Consider the following 16,586-nt stretch of genomic DNA (forward strand, 5'->3'; position numbering starts at 1 on the left):
ACTGAGCCGTGGGCCTCGTGCTGTTCTCCAGGCTTGTTTTGTGAGGACAATAAACCCCTCGCACTTACTCCATTATTGGGCACGTTTTGCTGTTATCAAGAAATGTAGTAAAAACCATCACAAAACCAAGAGACTTCACATAAAGACCCCATTCCGGGACGTGGATCCTGGAGTACTGAACTGCATGTGGGGTCTTGATAACAGTGGCACAACAACAGGAATAACAGTAAAAAGAGTCCGAGGAATTCACCGAACTAGACGTTGCTCTGAGGGGCGGGGAGCATGGCTCACACTGGGGGAGGGCCGAGGTAGCAGAGCTGGAGGTGGGGCCAGGTGGGGGGCGGGGGCTGGCCCAGCAGCAGGACGGAGAGCAGCAGCAGCAGCAGGAGACCCAGGACAGGCGCGGGAATCAGCGGATGCCGCCTGACCCTGGTGGGATGGCAGGACAGTGCTCAGGGCAGGGCCCAGGGGAGCCTATGTGCCCCGAAGACTGACCACCATTTCCTTTTGGTGATACCTTGGGGGCTCACCTGAGCTGCTGGGGGTGGGGGTGCAGGGGGCACAGGCAGAAGTGGCTCCAGACTGGCCTCCTAACCGGAACCAGCTTCCTCTCCACAGGCACCAGCGCGTGCTGTAGGTCTGGCTGGGAGGGCTGCTGGAGAGAGAGGAAGGCAGGGCAGTCACACTGGACATTGTCCCCAAGTTCCCTCCCAGTCCCTGGGGGTCCCAGTACCTCTCAGGAGGGCTGCTTGGAATGTCTCCAGGGTGAGGGTCTCCCAGAAGGATGGAGAGATCAGCCTGGGAGGACAAAGGAGATGACAAACTTGGGCATGGGGTCCTGGGCAGAAGTGACCCCATGGAAGGGGGTGGGACACAGCGAATGAACGGCGCTGTGCGTGAACACTGAAATACACTGCCGGGTTGGGGTCCGAGCTCTGCCAGCTTCTGGCTGTGTGTCCTTTGGCACATCACCCACCTCTCCACACCCCACTTTCCCCACCTGCTGGACAGGGATGACGACAGTGCCCACCTCACAGGCCTAAAGTGGAGACTGACTGAGTGGATTCAGGTTAAAAAAAAGTGAGCATGGGGCTCAGAACAGTGCCTGGCACATAGTGAGTGCTCGATAACTGTGTGAGCTACTCAATGTGATTATTTCCACTTCCATTGGATTCTGAAGTATCCAATGGCCATAGAAATACAGTAATAAATAACGAATAACAGAACACCAGTGCCAGCTACCACCTTCACCATGGCCACCTACTGTGTGCCTGCTCTGTGTCAGGCCTGGAGCCAGGCCCTTTCCGACATGATCCTTAACCCTCATCCCACCGACAGCCGAGAGCCGGGTGAGGATCCTCACCACACCAGCTTGAGGAAGCGGAGGTGGGACCAGGCTCCACAGAGGGTGTGGCAGGAAGGAGGTGGGCTTTGCGGTCAGGCTGCTCAGAGAGACCCTGTGGGATGGTTGGACCATGCAGGGTCCAGATGCCTGGAACAGAACCTGGCACAGAGCCTGGCACACACGGGCTCTCACACCCTCAGCCGAGGACTGCAGGCTCCTCACTCACGTCACCACATTTCCTTCCCTCCCTGTCCTTGTCTGAGAATGGGGATGGTCACCTGCTGCTTGGAAAAGCAAAGGACCCGGTGTGTGTGGTGCTGGGCAGGGGGGTGCTGAGGCCGGCTGCGGAGGGCCCAGCCCCTTCCTGTGTGTGGGCGCATGTGCGTGTGCATTTCGCAATCCGGGGGTGTAGCCACGTCTGTGAGGCCGGTGGTGTGGCGGCTGCAGCCCTGTGTGTGCTTGTGGGGGGGTCCCCTGGGAACATTCTGGCCGCCCACTGGCCTGTAGGCCACCACCCACAGCACGATCCGCTCTCATTAGCTACAGCGAGGGCCTTGTTATCTCTTGGCCAAATGATTTTTCTGTCTGCTCAGGGGAAGTGAGGTGCAGGCGGGAGCTGGGAGGAGCTGTGATGACATCAGTCCCCTCCAAGGGCCCGGAGTGGATGGGCACTGGGGAGGGGTGCGGGGACTGCCTACCGTGACTTGGATCTCCGCTTCCTCCTCTTCCTCTCTTCTGGGCAACCTGGGGCAACAACAATGTCACTGCAAGCTTCTTCCCTCTGCCTGGCTCCCATTTGCCCGCGAGGGGCTCAGGGGAACCTTTAAAGTTGGGGCCTTAAGGGGGATGGACCTGGATCTGTGACCTCAAAAAGGGTGCGAGGGTCTCTTCATCTCACTGGCTTTCCCAGGGGCTACTTCTCTAGGTGATGCGCCAGCGAGGAGCCGAGGCTTCCAGCTCTCACTCCCCAAAGCACCAGAGGCTCAGACCAGGGCCTGAGGAGACCCTGCTTCCTACCTGCTGGGTTGCACCATTTTCACTGAGCCTCAGTCTCACTGGCTCTTTTTTTTAGGACTTGAACTCCAGAATCCGACTGTGTAAGGCCCACTCCCATCCTAGACCATTTCTCTCAGGGGGTATGAGCCCAGCCTCTGCCCCACCGAGGCTCGCAGGTGCCTGAAATGCCTCTTTAGAGACTCGGGTATTAAGCTGCCAGCCTGGATAGCCCCTGGAGACCCAGATGTCCACATTCCTAGCCATCACCTTCGCTGGGAACAAGGGGTTTGGCCCTCCAGTTTCAGACCCGACACCCTCAGGATACAGCTGTTTCCTTTAACAGCACCCCAAAAAGCATCCAGCCCCTCTCAAGGTTCAGGCCCTTAACCCTAGACACTTCCAGGGCCATGATTTCACTACCTCCCTCACTCCCATCTTCCCGATCTGTGCATCACACCACCCCTGCCCCCCAGCTCAGATGTCCAGCCCCTGCCCCCGCTGCTGCTTAGCCCCTCCCCTTCTCCCTTCCATTTCTCGGTGACTGAGGGGAGGTCACATCTCTGGAGCCCCCATCCCTCCCAACCTCAGCTTTCCCAGACAGTCCAATTAGAGCCCATGGCAGGCAGCCTCATTAGTTGCTACAGCCAGGAGCTGAAAGAGGGGTGGGGGAGAGGGTGGCACCACAGGAAACCACAGGCCCCCAGGACAGGGCCCCAAGGAGGGTTCCTGCAGGCATCTAGTGCTGTTTCTATCCTCAAAGGCCTGCACACAGCCTCATAACAACCACAGGTCCACGGCACCATGCCAAAGGCACCGACCATCCTCTATCACAAAAGGACTGAGCTGGGATTTGAACCCCAGGTGTCTGACCCGAGCCCTCATGATTTCGAGACTGCCGGGGTGCTCCCCAGGGGCCCAATCTGGGTCTCATTTATCCCAGGTTCCCTAAAGGCCTTGGAGAGGTGTGTTCAGTGAGAGTGACCGGGTGACTGAGCTGCCCATCTTCCTGACAATTACCTTCTTTTATTAAGAGTCTCCTATACTAATACCGCTCTTACAAGACCCCATTCAGGCATCGCCTCCCTCTCCCCGGGGTGGGGTCAGGTGCCGGATGTCCTCCTGGGACTCTGTGGCCAGGGCTGTTTCCCCTGGGCCCGGAGTCACTGAGGGCAGGGCTGGATCTGACTCATGCTGGTCCAGAGGCCCAGGGTCGCCTCAGCATGTGAGTGAGTGAATGAATGAATGAATGAGTGAGCGAGCGATGAGGCTCCAGCAGGGCTCTTAGAGTTCTTCTATTCCCTCTGTCTGAGAATCAGGAGGTATCACCCCGAGGCAGAGGATGGGTTTGGGAGGAGCAGGCTTCTTACCACATTGACCGCTCCTTCCTTCCTTCATGCGGGTCCGCTGGCTCTCCCTGGAAGTTCCTCTGTGGGGGGGAAAAAAGGTTCGATCTCCGGGCTACCACCTCAAGAATTCACCATCTTCTTAAAAAACCTGCCTTCCTCCTGGGCCCCCTCCTTGAGGACAGCTCTACCCCCCTCACTGACACCCCCCGCCCCCAGGAGCAGAAACTGGAGCAGTTCTAGACCACATCAAGTCCCTTTCTTCTTCAGGACCCAGGAGTCCAGGTCCCCCAAACTTCTCACCTGGGCCCCAAAGGGGCTCAGTGGTCCCCTTTCAAACTCCATTCTCCTCCCAGGGTCCCCGTCTTGGGTCATTTGTTCTCCCTCAGGACCAAGGTCCCTCTCTGTTTTTTCCAGACATCTCATCCTACGACTTCAATCACCTTGACACTGTTTTCTAAATGCATCCCTGAGCCAGGCCGGTGTGGCTCAGTGGTTGAGTGTTGGCCTATGAACCAGGAAGTCATAGTTTGATTCCCAGTCAGGGCACACATCTGGGTTGTGGGCTGGATCCCCAGTAGGGGGCCTGCAGGAGGCAGCCCATCAATGATCCTCTCTCATCATTGATGTTTCCGGCCCCTTATGGATCTGTCTCTCTCTTCCTCTCCCTCCCTCTCTGAAATCAATAAGGAAATATATTTTTTTAAAAATCAATGGAAAAATATCCTTGGGTGAGGATTAAAAAAAAAGATGAGTTGCCTCAGTTATTTAAAGTTATGTAATATTATTATTCAGGTTATTACAAAATTCATAAAACAATGGCTCCTTTTTTTATTTGTTAATCCTCACCTGAGGATATTTTTTTCTATTGATTTTTAGAGAGAGTGGAAGAGAGGGAGGGGAGAGGGACAGAGAGAGAGAGAGAGAGAGAGAGAAATATCCATGTGAGGGAGACACATCGACTGGTTGCCTCCTGCAGGCACCCCAAATGGGGCTAGGGATAAAGCCCGAAGGTATGTGTCCTTGATGGGGAAGAGAACCCAGGACCCTTTGGTCTGTGGGCCAACGCTCTAACCACTGAACAGCCAGGGCAACAATGGCTATTGCTGAGTTCAAGATTTCACAGTGGATTTGCTAAGGTAAATGCTTAATGTACCTTTACAGTGTCAGGAGGAACCGTTCACTTCCCACTGCAGTACCGTTCTATTTCTTTATTTTATCTTATTTTTTAAGGATTTAGTAACTTAATTAAAAATCTTTTTTCAATTACAGTTTACTTTCAATATTATTTTGTATTGGTTTCAGGGGTACAGCATAGTGGTTAGATACTCATGTACTTTACAGAGTGTCCCCCCTATATTTCTAATACCCACCTGGCCCCATACACAGTTTTTACAATATTATTGACTATATTCCCTATTCTGTACTTTACATCCCTTTGACTGTTTTGTAAATGTATGTAGTACCATTTTTTTAATTTTTAAAATTTTTAAAGTTTTTTGTTTTAATCCTTACCTGAAGATATGTTTTTTATTGATTTGAGAGAGGAAGGGAGAGGGAGGGAGGCAGAGGTAGGAGGAAGAGAGGAAGGGAGGGAGGCAGGGAGGGAGAGGGGGAGAGAGAGAGAGAGAGAACATTGATGTGAGAAACATTAATTGGTTGCCTCTCATATGCACCTGCAACCTGTGCCTCTCATATGCACCTGCAACCTGTGTATGTGTCCTGACTGGGAATTGAACCTGAGACCCTTCAGTGTATCAGATGACAGGGTGCAGTACTATTTCAAATAAGGTGATATCTGACAGTGTTTTCTAAACAACCACCATCACATCACAAAGGAATTTGTGATGGCTTTCTTCATTTTTGCCTGCCGCACTAGCAGGCCAGTCCCTAAGGGGCAGGAATGGTGTCCTGTCTGGCTTGGGTTCCGTGTCCCTCAGGAACAACTGCCTATTGAATGGGAGCAGGGCAGGTACATGGGGTCCCAGGCCCTTTTCCCGGTTCTGGACTCCACTGGCCTCACGGCCCCGCCCGTGCTCACCGGTCCCTCAGCTGGGGCTTCAGGCAGAAACTCAGCTTCCTCGTCGCTCTCCCTGGTGCCCTCCTCCCACTGCCACACCCCGCACAGAGGGCTGGAGAGGTGGGTGGCTGCCTCTTCTTGTTTCTGGGAAAGTTGTTTCTGAGGTCAGGGAGGGCCAAGTAAAGGCACAATGCAGGTCAGAGATGGGGATGGAGATGGGCTGAGGTGTGTGTGGGGAGGGGGGGGGGAAGAAGCTGAGATGAGGCTGGGCTGGGGAGGGTGGAAGCAGGACCCAGGATGAGTTTGGTGCCAGGACCGAGAATTGGATAAGGAGAGGTTAGGACAGAGGGTCCTGAGGAGAAACGGGTTAGGGTGAGTCAGGGCTGGGTCAGAGTTTCAGCTCCAGGTGGGCTGGGTGTTCCCAGGGGTGCCAGACCCACCTGCTGAATGGCCTGGATCTCCACGCCCAGGGATGGGGGCAGCAGCTTGGTCCAGTCCACGCTTCTCGCCTGAGCCCCTTTGGGTAGCCTGGCCACACAGTCAGGAGGGGGACGGCCTCTGTGCCTGCCCACCACCTGCTGGACGCCTGTGCTGGGGTTGCCACCCTGCCCACCGCGGGGCTGGAGGCTGAGGTCCCTGCCCTTGGGCTCTCCTCCTGCCGCCTCCACCCCTCATGTTCCACTCACTCATCCGGCCCCTTATGGGTCTGACTCAGCTGCTCCTCCAGGTGTGAGATTTCCAACCTCAGTTCCTGCAAAGGAGGGAGCGAGGGGCACCTGGTTTTCCCTTCTTCCCACCCCCACCCCAGGCTCCTCTCCCAAGGTCAAGTCTACTCCCCTGACTTCTTTGGGTTCCTCAAGACACATATTGCCAAGGGACACGGGGAAGAAAGCAGTGACAAACTAAGGAGAATGAGGAGAGACAGAGCAGCAGGAACCCAGAAGGTAACCTGCCAGCCAGGAAAACCAAACAAAGGAAGGCGGAGACAGAGGCACGTGGAACAATAAAACACAATGGAAACAGCTTCGAAGAGAGGCAAGAGACACAGGAGGTGCAAGAGTCTCATAAAGACCAGGGACAGAGAGGAGTCACCCTGGGAGGCAGACTAGATCCAGAGAGGGGCTGAGACAAGGACCTAAATACGCCAGGCAGACACACAGAGAGATAAGGAGGGGAGATGTGGTGAGAAGACACCCACAGAGAATAACAGTGAACGGAAAACAGAGATACACAGAGAGAAATGAAAGAGAAAAAGCGAAAAGGCAGAGAGAGGGAAAGAGAGAGGGACATACATCAGACGGTGGAGATGGAAGTGAGAGGAGAAGACTTGAGACAGAGTGACAGAAACAGAAAGAGGCAGTAAATCTCGGAGATGGCAGGAGAAGTGGGGAGAGCCAGGCCGAGCAGGGGGCCACCAAGGGCGGCGAGGGAGCCTGGGTTACCTGGGTTGTCGTCCTGTACTCCTCCAAGGTCTTGGCCAGACTCTCCGCGTGGCACGTGCGCTGGGAAAGCCCAAAGCCGATGAGACTGGGCCCAACCTCATTAAGACACTGAGGCTGAGTGGAGGTGTGCGAGTGTGGGGGAGGGCAGGGTGAGCTTGGGGGAAGGGCTAAGGCCTGAGGGACAGCACTGGGCTTGGAAAACAATAGAAAATTTTAGATTTAAATGTAAAAGCCATATGCAGATGTAGGATAAAGATTTGGGGGGCTCGTGCGGAGATCCTTAGGGCTGGGGAAGGGTTTAGGAGAACTGAAGAAGAAAGCAATAAGAGAACATAGGCCCTGAGGCAGGCAAGAATGGATGTACTTGGACCACAGAACCCCTGGGACATCTGGGAATCTGAGAGGCATTTCCCAGCTCAGCTGCAGAACCACAAGGCGTGATCCCGCAGGGTCGTGCTTGTGACCTCAGTGGAAGCCTGTGACCTCTCTGGGTCGTTTGCTTATCCCAGGATGAGAGCCAGGCAGGCCTCCCTTTCCTGACTCAGGGCAGGAGATGGGCAGGTGCACACGGAAGCAAATGTCACCCGGCCCCCTTACCTCGGAGAGGTCCGTGTCTCGCTGGCAAATGAGGCGTTCACACTCATAGAGCTGCCGCTGCCAAGGAAGGAGTCTGTCCATCTGTCCTGCCCACTCCCGAACCCCTCTCCTCAACCTCCCTCCAGGGCTCTGGACATCAGCTACACGGACAGGGATTTCAGCCAAGTTGCCTGGCAGCCCTGGGAACCTGACGGCTTGATGGAAGCTCCCAGCTGTCACCAGGCCTCGGTGGCTGAGACCGGAGATGGTAAATATGGGCCTGGGGGTGGTGGGAAGTTGTCAAGGTACTAGGGAGGGGCAGCACCTTCAAAGCATCCTTCTCCATGACCAGCTCCTCAGTCCTCCTCTTCACTCCATCCCGCTCTGCCAGTAGCTTTCCGTTCTGGAAGGAGGAATGGCTGGTTATGTTCACGTCAGCAAATGGCGATGCTAATACCCACAGTTGACATTTGCTGACACGTGATGTGCATCAGGCCTCAGGCTAAGCACTTTATGTTTTAGCCCATGAAACCCCTCCGACCAGCATATGGAATTTCAGCTTTGATTTCTCTGTGCATCAGTCCATCCCCCATCCGTAAAAATGAAGATTAGAACCTACTTCATGGGGCTGCTGTGAGGACTAAATCAGATACTTGGTAACATTTACTGAGCACCTTGCAGTAAATGAGTAAAAAACCTCATTTCTTATCCCCTATGTTAAAGATAAAAGCAACTCAGCTCTGGTGGGGTAGCTTAATTTGTTAGAGTGTCGTCCCCATATGCTGAGATTGGGGGTTCCATCCCTGGTCAGGGCACATACAAGAAGCAACCACTGAAATGAATGCATAAGTAAGTGGAATAACAAACTGATGTTTCTCTCTCTCTAAAAATCAATTAAAAAAACACACAAAAAAGCAACTCAGACACATAAAGGTTGAGTGACTTCCCCAGGTCTACAGATGGTAATTAATGCAAATACATGTTAAAATAGCACATAGCATTTAGAACAGTGGTCCTCAACCTTCCTAATGCCGCGACCCTTTAATACAGTTCCTCATGTTGCGGTGACCCCCAACCATAAAATTATTTTTGTTGCTACTTCATAACTGTAATTTTATTACTGTCATGAATCGTCATGTAAATATCTGATATGCAGGATGTATTTTCATTGTGACAAATTGAACATAATTAAAGCATAGTGATTAATCACAAAAACAATATGTCATTATATATGTGTTTTCCGATGGTCTTAGGCGACCCCTGTGAAAGGGTCATTCGACCCCCAAAGGGGTCGCGACCCACAGGTTAAGAACCGATGATTTACAACAATGTCTGATATATATCAAGTGTTTGGTAAATGTTATATTCAGAATAGTTTTATGTGGAATCTAAATTAAACAATATAAGTGAACAAACAAAACAGAAACAGATTTATAGTTACAGAGAACAGACTGATGGCTGCCAGAAGGGAGGGGGGTTTAGGGAACTGGGTGAAAAAGGTGAAGGGATTAGGTACAGATCGGTAGTTACAAAATAGTTATGGGAATGTAAGGTATGGCATAGGAAATATAGTCAATAATATTGTGATAATTATAAATGGTGCCAAGTAGGTACTGGAAATATCAGGGGACCACTTTTTAAAGCATATGATTGTCTAACCACTATGTATATACCCGAAATCAATACAAAATAATATTGAATGTAAACTGTAATTGAAAAAATGTTTACAAATATTTTTTAAACTTTGGATTATGAATTTTCAACACATACAAAAGTAAAAATAACAGTGTAATGAAACCCTTTACCAATCACCCAGCTTCAATAATTATATAGTTTCCCAGTTTGTTTCTTCTCTATCATGCAGGCTGTTTCTTTTGTTTGGGGTTTAACCAGATTATTTTAAAGCAAATCCCAGGCATCATATTATTTCACGTTTAACTACTCCAGCATTTTAATTTCCTACTTAAGGATCCTACCTTTAGCAAAACCACAATACCTACCATTATCACCTTTAACAAAATTAATAATTCCTTAGTACCATCTCACACCAAAGTTGTGCTCTTTTTAAATTTTTTTTTCTCAAATGTTTCATTTATTTTGCTTGAATGAGGATCCACAGGCTTTTGGTTGAAATGTCTCAATTCTTTTACACTTGAGTGATCCTCCACTTTCCAATCCTGGCATTTTTTGGGTCCTTCTTTTGTGGAAGAAACCAGGTTATTTGTCTTGTGGAAACTGTGCACTTGGTTTATTGTGTTCTCCTTCTCCCTGTCCCCGCATCTTCACTATCTCCTGTAAACTGGTGGGTAGGTCCAGGGCCTGGTCCAGACTTTGTTCGACTTTTTGGCAGGCAGATTTCATGGGTGTTGCGATGCAGGTCATGTGCCGTTCAGGAAGAATGTAATATCTGGCTGTCCTAACATAGTTTTAACTGCCATCATCCCCAATTTTAGAGAGGAAATTGAGGATCGGAGAGGTTAAAAAACTTGGCCAAGGTCACATGGTAAGTAGACTCAAACTCAAATCTGAGTCCAAATTCTGTGCTTATAACCCCCGACTGTCTTCTGAGCCAGATGAAGCCTTGGGTGACAAAGGGGAACCAGCTTCATCTCTCGTCCCAAGTTCATTACTAGAGGTGGAGACCAGCGCAGAAGCTGATGATAACGTGAGGTGGACTCTGATGAGGACTAGGGCCTGGGCCTGCTGGGAGCCCTGATGAGGAGTTTCCTGAGGAGGCAGTGCTGGGGCAGAATCCTCAAGGGTGAAGAGAGTTGGGGGGGGGGGCTATGGGGCGGGGGAAGGGGACAAGTGGGCCAGGAGAAGGCAGTGGGCAGGGCTAGCTATGAAATAGGACTGAGAATAAAATGCCCCAAATTCCATTCTAGAGTTTCTGGGCACCAAAAACATAGCAAGTTGCACTGAGTTTGATGAGGCATCATGGGGAGAGCATTTCTGGGCATGGAGGCAGTTGCTTTCCCTTGCCACATTCCTCGTCCTGGTGCCCCTGGGGATACCAAGGCCAGTTCCTCCTCCTCTCCAGCCCGGCTTCCCTGCAAGTCCTCCATCAGCTGCCCTCCTCCCTCTCAGTCCCAGCTAGCCTGGATGCCAGGTGAAGGGCGGAGGAAGGACAGAGGGGCCAGGAATGCTGTGTCAACATCTGTTCACCTGGTCGGGATTTGCAGGCTGGATCCTGGGCTACTCGGCAGGGAACCTGGTTACTCAGCCGCTCCTGCCTTCTTCTGCAGTAACCTGAGCCCTGCTCCATAGGTTCTCCTAGGGAAAGCTGAGTGTCCCTTACTCCAGCATTATTCTACTGTAACTTGAGAACTCGATCTATAGATGCTCTGTAGGCAGCAGCCAGTGGGGAGAAAGGTGGAGGGGAGGGATCCAAGAATAGCTCCAGTTATCGAGCGCCTAGGATGTCCCAGGCGCAGCTCAAGGCACTTGATCTGGCAACAGGCCTTCTGGGCCTGGAAGAGCAGAGACTGCCGGCTGCTATTCACCCTGCTTATTCCTTCTTCTGCATTCATTCAGGTCCTCTCTCCATGTGGGCAGGTGGGTCCCCAGCCTTAGCCCTGGAGGTGAATCAAGATGGAAATCTTGGCAGATTCAGGAGTCGGGAAGGTTAGCTGACCCAGCAGCCATTCTCCCGCTCCAGAGGCTGAAGATATTCTCCCGGCCTCCCTGGCAGCTGCTGGTGGTAGTGGGGGCGGGGGGGTTACTCCTGGAAAAGCTTTCCCTTCTGATGAAAAGAGAGCCATGAGAGCAGCATTTGCTGAGCCCCCTTGCCCCTCCTTGTCCTGCTTTGAATGAGAACATGAAGTTGGGAGCTGTTACAGCCCCCTGTGATCACAAGGCCACAGACAGAAAAACAAGCCAAAGAGCTGCCAAAGCAACCCAGACACCTTCCAAACCGCTTGTTAATCAGGATTCCCGGCCCATCAGGGGCTGTGCTATACCAGGAGTGGCTTGGCTATTATCACTTGCCACTTTGCTCAAAGACGGAGGTTCTGCCAGAGGCTTTAGGGAAAGCCCCTGGTTCTTAAAAAGAGAATTTCTAGAAGAAACGGTTACACTCTCTCTGTATCCCATGCCTCGCACTGTGGCAGCCATTTTGCAGCGAGTTCCCATAGCCTCAAAGGAGGGAATTTTCATGGAAGAGCCAGAAAACAATAGTAGAAACATTTTTAGATTTAAATGTAACAGCCATATGTAGACATAGGACAAAGATTTGGGGGGAAGGGGTCAGGCAGAGTAGGGCTGGGGGAGGGGCACAGGAGAGTTGAAGAGAGCCACAGAGAGAAAGTAGGCCCTGAGACATCAAAGCTCAGGGTTAGCTGTGAGGGGGGCAAGAATGGATGCACTTGCCCTACCCGGTGTGGCTCAGTGGGTAGAGCGCTGGCCTGTGAACTGAAGGGTCCCTGGTTGGATTCCAGTCAAGGGCACGTGCCCGGGTTGCGGGCTCCATCCCCAGTGCGGGGTGTGCAGGAGGAAGCCAATTAATGATTCTTTCTCATCACTGATGTTTCTCTCTCTCTCTCCCTTTCTCTCTGAAATCAATAAAAATATATTAAAAAGAAAAGAATGGGTGCACTTGAACCACAGAACCCCTGGGACACGTGGGAATCTGAGAGAGGCGTTTCCCAGCTCAGTCGCAGAAGCAACAAGGCATGTGAATAATGGAATAGAAACCACTGTGCGAGTTGTTGAGGCAGAGAGGGACCAGGGAGGCCCCCATGGCCACAGAGTCACAGGAAAACAGCTACACCTTCGCTGCCCCTAGATGGGCACAGAAGTGGCTGAGCGAGAGCCCCAGTGGCCTTTACGGGGCCACCACCAGCAGATGCAGCAAAGACTATATGTCCAGAGATGAGAAGGCAATGCCAGCCTGCCAGTGGATGCCAGCATGCCGTGGTGAGTAAGGCCAAGGACCAGATGGGACTACGAACATCAATCCCGCCCAGCAGAGAGAACAGATGTTGCGTGAGGACCGCCGCCTCCTGGAGCACAAAGGTTCTGCCTGAGTCTCCAGCAACTTAGATGCCACCTCGTGGGGGGACAGTGATGAGATTCATCATCAAGGGATGAGTTTCAGTTTCCAACTAAAAGGATTCAGCGGTTCTCAACCTGTGGGTCGCGACCATCGGAAAACACATATAGCATATCAGATATTTACATTACGATTCATAACAGTAGCAAAATTACAGTTATGAAGTAGCAACGAAAATAAATTTATGGTTGTGGGTCACCACAAAATGAGGAACTGTATTAAAGGGTCGAGGCATTAGGAAGGTTGAGAACCACTGGATTAGGTAGACTCAAAATGAACTCAGATGATGTTTTCTGTCTCAGATGGAATGTGGCTCGAACCAGACGTGAGGTTGAACTGGGACTGTTCATTTTACGTGCTGGGCCCTGGGCTAAAAGCAGTCATTTAATTCCCATAATAACCCTGTGGAACAGATGCCCTTCTCCTCCATTCTTAGAAAATACTGCAAAACTAAGGACCTGGCTGGGTGGCTCAGTTGGTTGGAATGTTGTCCCATAGACCAAAAGGTGGCAGCTTTGATCCCCGGTTAGGCGTGTATGGGAGGCAACGGATTGATGTTTCTCTCTCCCTCTCTCCCTCCCCATACCCTTCCTCTCGCTCGCAAATCAATAAAAACATATCCTCAAGTGAGGATTAAAAAATATATAAGAAAGCTAAGCTTAGGAAGGGGTAGTCACATGCCTAAAGTTGCCTGTCATGTAAGTAGCAGAGATGTGATTTGAACTTGGCTGACTTCAAGGCCTGTGTTCTTTCCACCATAAAAAACAACAACTAATATATGAACAACACTAGCTAAACTTTTACTGAGCACTTTCCACGCTGTGTCCAGGGCTTTACAAGCACCCCTTGTTTAAATCTTACTCAGCTCTCTGAGGGAGATTCTATTATTTTGCCCATTTTTACAGGTGAGGACGCTGAGGCACAGAGAGGGGACCCAGGCAGTCCACCACGTACCCTGCACTCGGACCAACTGTGCCAGTTCTCACATGCAGTGATGCGACCTTCAGGGACATTCACATCTTGGGAGCCTGGGGTCTCCCGTACCAGACTGAAGGGTGTTTGGTCTGCAGGCTGCTGGGGTGTCTGAGGCACCGGGGGTAGGACTGGGAAGAGGCAGGGCTGGGCGCTGGGCCTTGGCTCACCTCCTCCTGCAGAGTCTCCATTTCAGCCACCAGATGCTGCTGTTCCTTTTCCTGAGGGGACAAAGGCTTCTGTTGGGGCTTCCTTATCCCCATATTGCCCTTCCCCCTCCCCTGGGATCACACTCAGGCCTGGGTCACTGAGGAGCAGGGCTGGGGAGCCCTGATGGCTCCTGCTGCCCCTGTGTTTTTAGAGGAACGGCAAAGCCTGAAGCAGGACGTGGAGGGATGGAGGAAGCCTGGGTGACCTCTGCCTCTTCCCCTCCATCGTCAGGCTCTGATGCTCAGACTCCAAGAAAGAGGGAAGGGAGAGGGCACCTCTGTGCCCCTTGCCCAGAACCTACTGTCTGCCGGGCCTGGGCCAGAAGCCTGCGATTCTGTTCCTCCAGGCTCTTGGCCAGACTCTTCAGGTCCTCCAGCTCCTCGTCCACAGCCTTGGCAAACTGCAGGGCCTGCTGGGTACTGTGTGGGGGCAGGGACATGGGAGCCGTGAGAGAGGAAGACAGACCACAGGAGAGATCCACTCAGAGGCAGAAGCAACAGAGAAACCCCAGACAGAGATAGGAGGATGGAGACGTAGAGAGAAGGGGACAGAGACTCAGAGAAAAAAAAGGGGGGGTGGGGGGGACTGAGCCTGGAGAACAGGACAACTTCCACCTAAAAAACTAAGGGGGTAGGTCCTCGAGAGTGGGAGACTAAAATAGGGGGACAGGACAGACACGAGGAAGACAGAGCACAGGGAGAGAAACAGGCTGCTAAGATGGAGATCAGAGAGGGAAGAATAGAGAGAATCTGAACTTGAGATGCTGAGAGACAAGAACCAGGGAGACAAGAGAGAAAGATAAAAGACAGAAGAAAAGACGGGACATGTGCGGTGTCACAGACACGGAGAGGGAGGGAGTGGAGAGCGAGGCTGGGGCACAGGATGGTGGACGCGGGCCCGGCCCACCTGCGGAGCTGCTTGCGCAGGGCCAGGATCTCCTCCCCTAGGCGCGCAGACCCCTCCTCAGCGGTCTCCACGCTGCGCTGCAGTTTGGCGTTCTCCCCAGCCAGCCTGCGGTTACTGAGCTCCAGGTCCTCCAGGCTGCTCAGCAAGTCAGCTGTGCCCAGCCTGGGGGCAGGAAGGGCCAGGGTCACCACCCATAGCCCCGGCCGCCTTTCCCAGGTGACGGTAGGTGGTGAGGGTGGTGGGGAGACAAGCTCTTCTGGAGAAAGAGCAGGAGGGAGACTGCCCTGCTCTCCCTGAGCTGTTAGCACAGCCCCTATCCCTCACCCACTCCCAAAGGACCCCAAGCCCTAGCCCGGCCCTGGGCAGGCTGGAGGGCATGGGAGGGGAGGGTAGAGGGGGCCTGAGGATAGGTACAGCTCAGGTCTGGGGTCTTCGCCTCCGAAGCTCTCCAGGTTGGCTGGCTCCTCCGTGTCTGCGCCTCCTGGAGGGAGACAGACAGAGGGTGGTGGGCTTCCCCGTGACTTTAGGTATTGGGGCTCCCCAGGACTCTGGGCTTGTTCCTTGTCTGGCTTCCACCCTCAGAGCAGTGATCCCATCTGCTCCCAGGGCTGTAACTACACCCAACATCAGAAAAGCCTCTTGTTCATCCGTGAGCTCAGGCTGGATCTCCCAGATAGCCCTGTAATTTCCATGCCCAACACTGGCCCCAAACCTGTTCCTCCTCCCACTCCCGCGCCCCACACTCACCACCTGGATCCCTTGCTCCTGCTCACCCGCTCAGTCCACTAGGACCTAGGCCCTGTCCCCCTCCTCCCCAACTGTGTTCCACCCTCCTATCTATCCCACCCCCCCACCCTGGCTCAGGCCCTCACCACAACCTCCTCCTCAGCCTCCTCACCTCCAGCTTCCCCTTCTGTCCTTCCCCCACCCAGAGCTGACCCACCCCTCCCCTGCTCACAGCCCTCCCTTGGCCCCTAAGCCCAAAGGGAGGAGGTTCAAGGAATGCCAAGTAAATTCTATTTCATTTGCCTTTGTTTTTGTAAGGCTGGAGGAATATAACACAAACACATGTTTACGGAGCACCTCCTGTGTGTGAGGTCCTAGGGATACAATGGTAAGCAAGTCAACTAACCAAATGGCAGGGCAAGTAACTAATCAGATTATCAGATTTCTGCAGGAAAGGCATGCAGGTCTGTGAGTGTGTGAGTGCGAGAGCAAGGGACTGTAGCCTGGGGCACCCCGGCTGGATGAGAGGAGAGGTGGGCGGGGCCTGGTGGGGCTCTATAACAGAGCTGGTGTTAGAAGGCTTTGGAAACAACTCACAAAGCTCAAGGAGGGTGGGGAGGCTCCTAGAAGGCCAAACTCACAGCTCCAGGCTAGAGCAAAGGTCCCTGGGGTCCCACCCTATCTCCTGCTCTGTTGCCAAGTGGAAGTCCCCCCACTGTCTGACCTGGGCCAGCCTGCTTCATTCTATATAAAGCATTCTCACCAGATGGAGCTGCTGGGAGGCAGGGTCCCTCGAGGTAGCTCTCTCAGTCTATCTCTTGCAAGGATGAGGTTAGAGCCCTCCGCCATCTCAACCAGCGGGGTTTGGGCGCTGGGGAGGGCCAGGTAGGTGAGTAGCTCATGGGAGGAGGGGGGCAGATGCTAGCGCTGGGCAGATGCAAGCAGAGGCAGGATGGATGGAGAGGTGTGAGGCACTGTACCATCGCCCGTTCTCTCAGCC

General features: G+C 52.7%; 1 protein-coding gene across 1 annotated transcript in view; it reads right to left on the reverse strand.

Moving 5' to 3' along the window:
- Window positions 1-269: 269 nt before the first annotated feature.
- CCDC155 (coiled-coil domain containing 155) overlaps window positions 270-16,586 on the reverse strand; it is a 24,929-nt gene continuing 8,612 nt past the window's right edge. Inside the window, exons 2-16 of the mRNA XM_023748249.1 lie at window positions 15,275-15,341; window positions 14,861-15,022; window positions 14,256-14,373; window positions 13,915-13,965; window positions 8,048-8,125; window positions 7,744-7,800; window positions 7,147-7,206; window positions 6,391-6,455; window positions 6,145-6,232; window positions 5,726-5,848; window positions 3,709-3,767; window positions 2,044-2,089; window positions 734-798; window positions 531-653; window positions 270-429 (exon numbers count right to left, since the gene is read on the reverse strand). Of these exons, the coding sequence (XP_023604017.1) occupies window positions 288-429; window positions 531-653; window positions 734-798; window positions 2,044-2,089; window positions 3,709-3,767; window positions 5,726-5,848; window positions 6,145-6,232; window positions 6,391-6,455; window positions 7,147-7,206; window positions 7,744-7,800; window positions 8,048-8,125; window positions 13,915-13,965; window positions 14,256-14,373; window positions 14,861-15,022; window positions 15,275-15,341 (1,304 nt within the window). The 3' untranslated portion in view covers window positions 270-287. The remainder of the gene's footprint in view (window positions 430-530; window positions 654-733; window positions 799-2,043; window positions 2,090-3,708; window positions 3,768-5,725; window positions 5,849-6,144; window positions 6,233-6,390; window positions 6,456-7,146; window positions 7,207-7,743; window positions 7,801-8,047; window positions 8,126-13,914; window positions 13,966-14,255; window positions 14,374-14,860; window positions 15,023-15,274; window positions 15,342-16,586) is intronic.

The sequence above is a fragment of the Myotis lucifugus genome, unplaced genomic scaffold, assembly GCF_000147115.1.
Source record: "Myotis lucifugus unplaced genomic scaffold, Myoluc2.0 scaffold_1227, whole genome shotgun sequence".
Taxonomy (NCBI): domain Eukaryota; kingdom Metazoa; phylum Chordata; class Mammalia; order Chiroptera; family Vespertilionidae; genus Myotis; species Myotis lucifugus.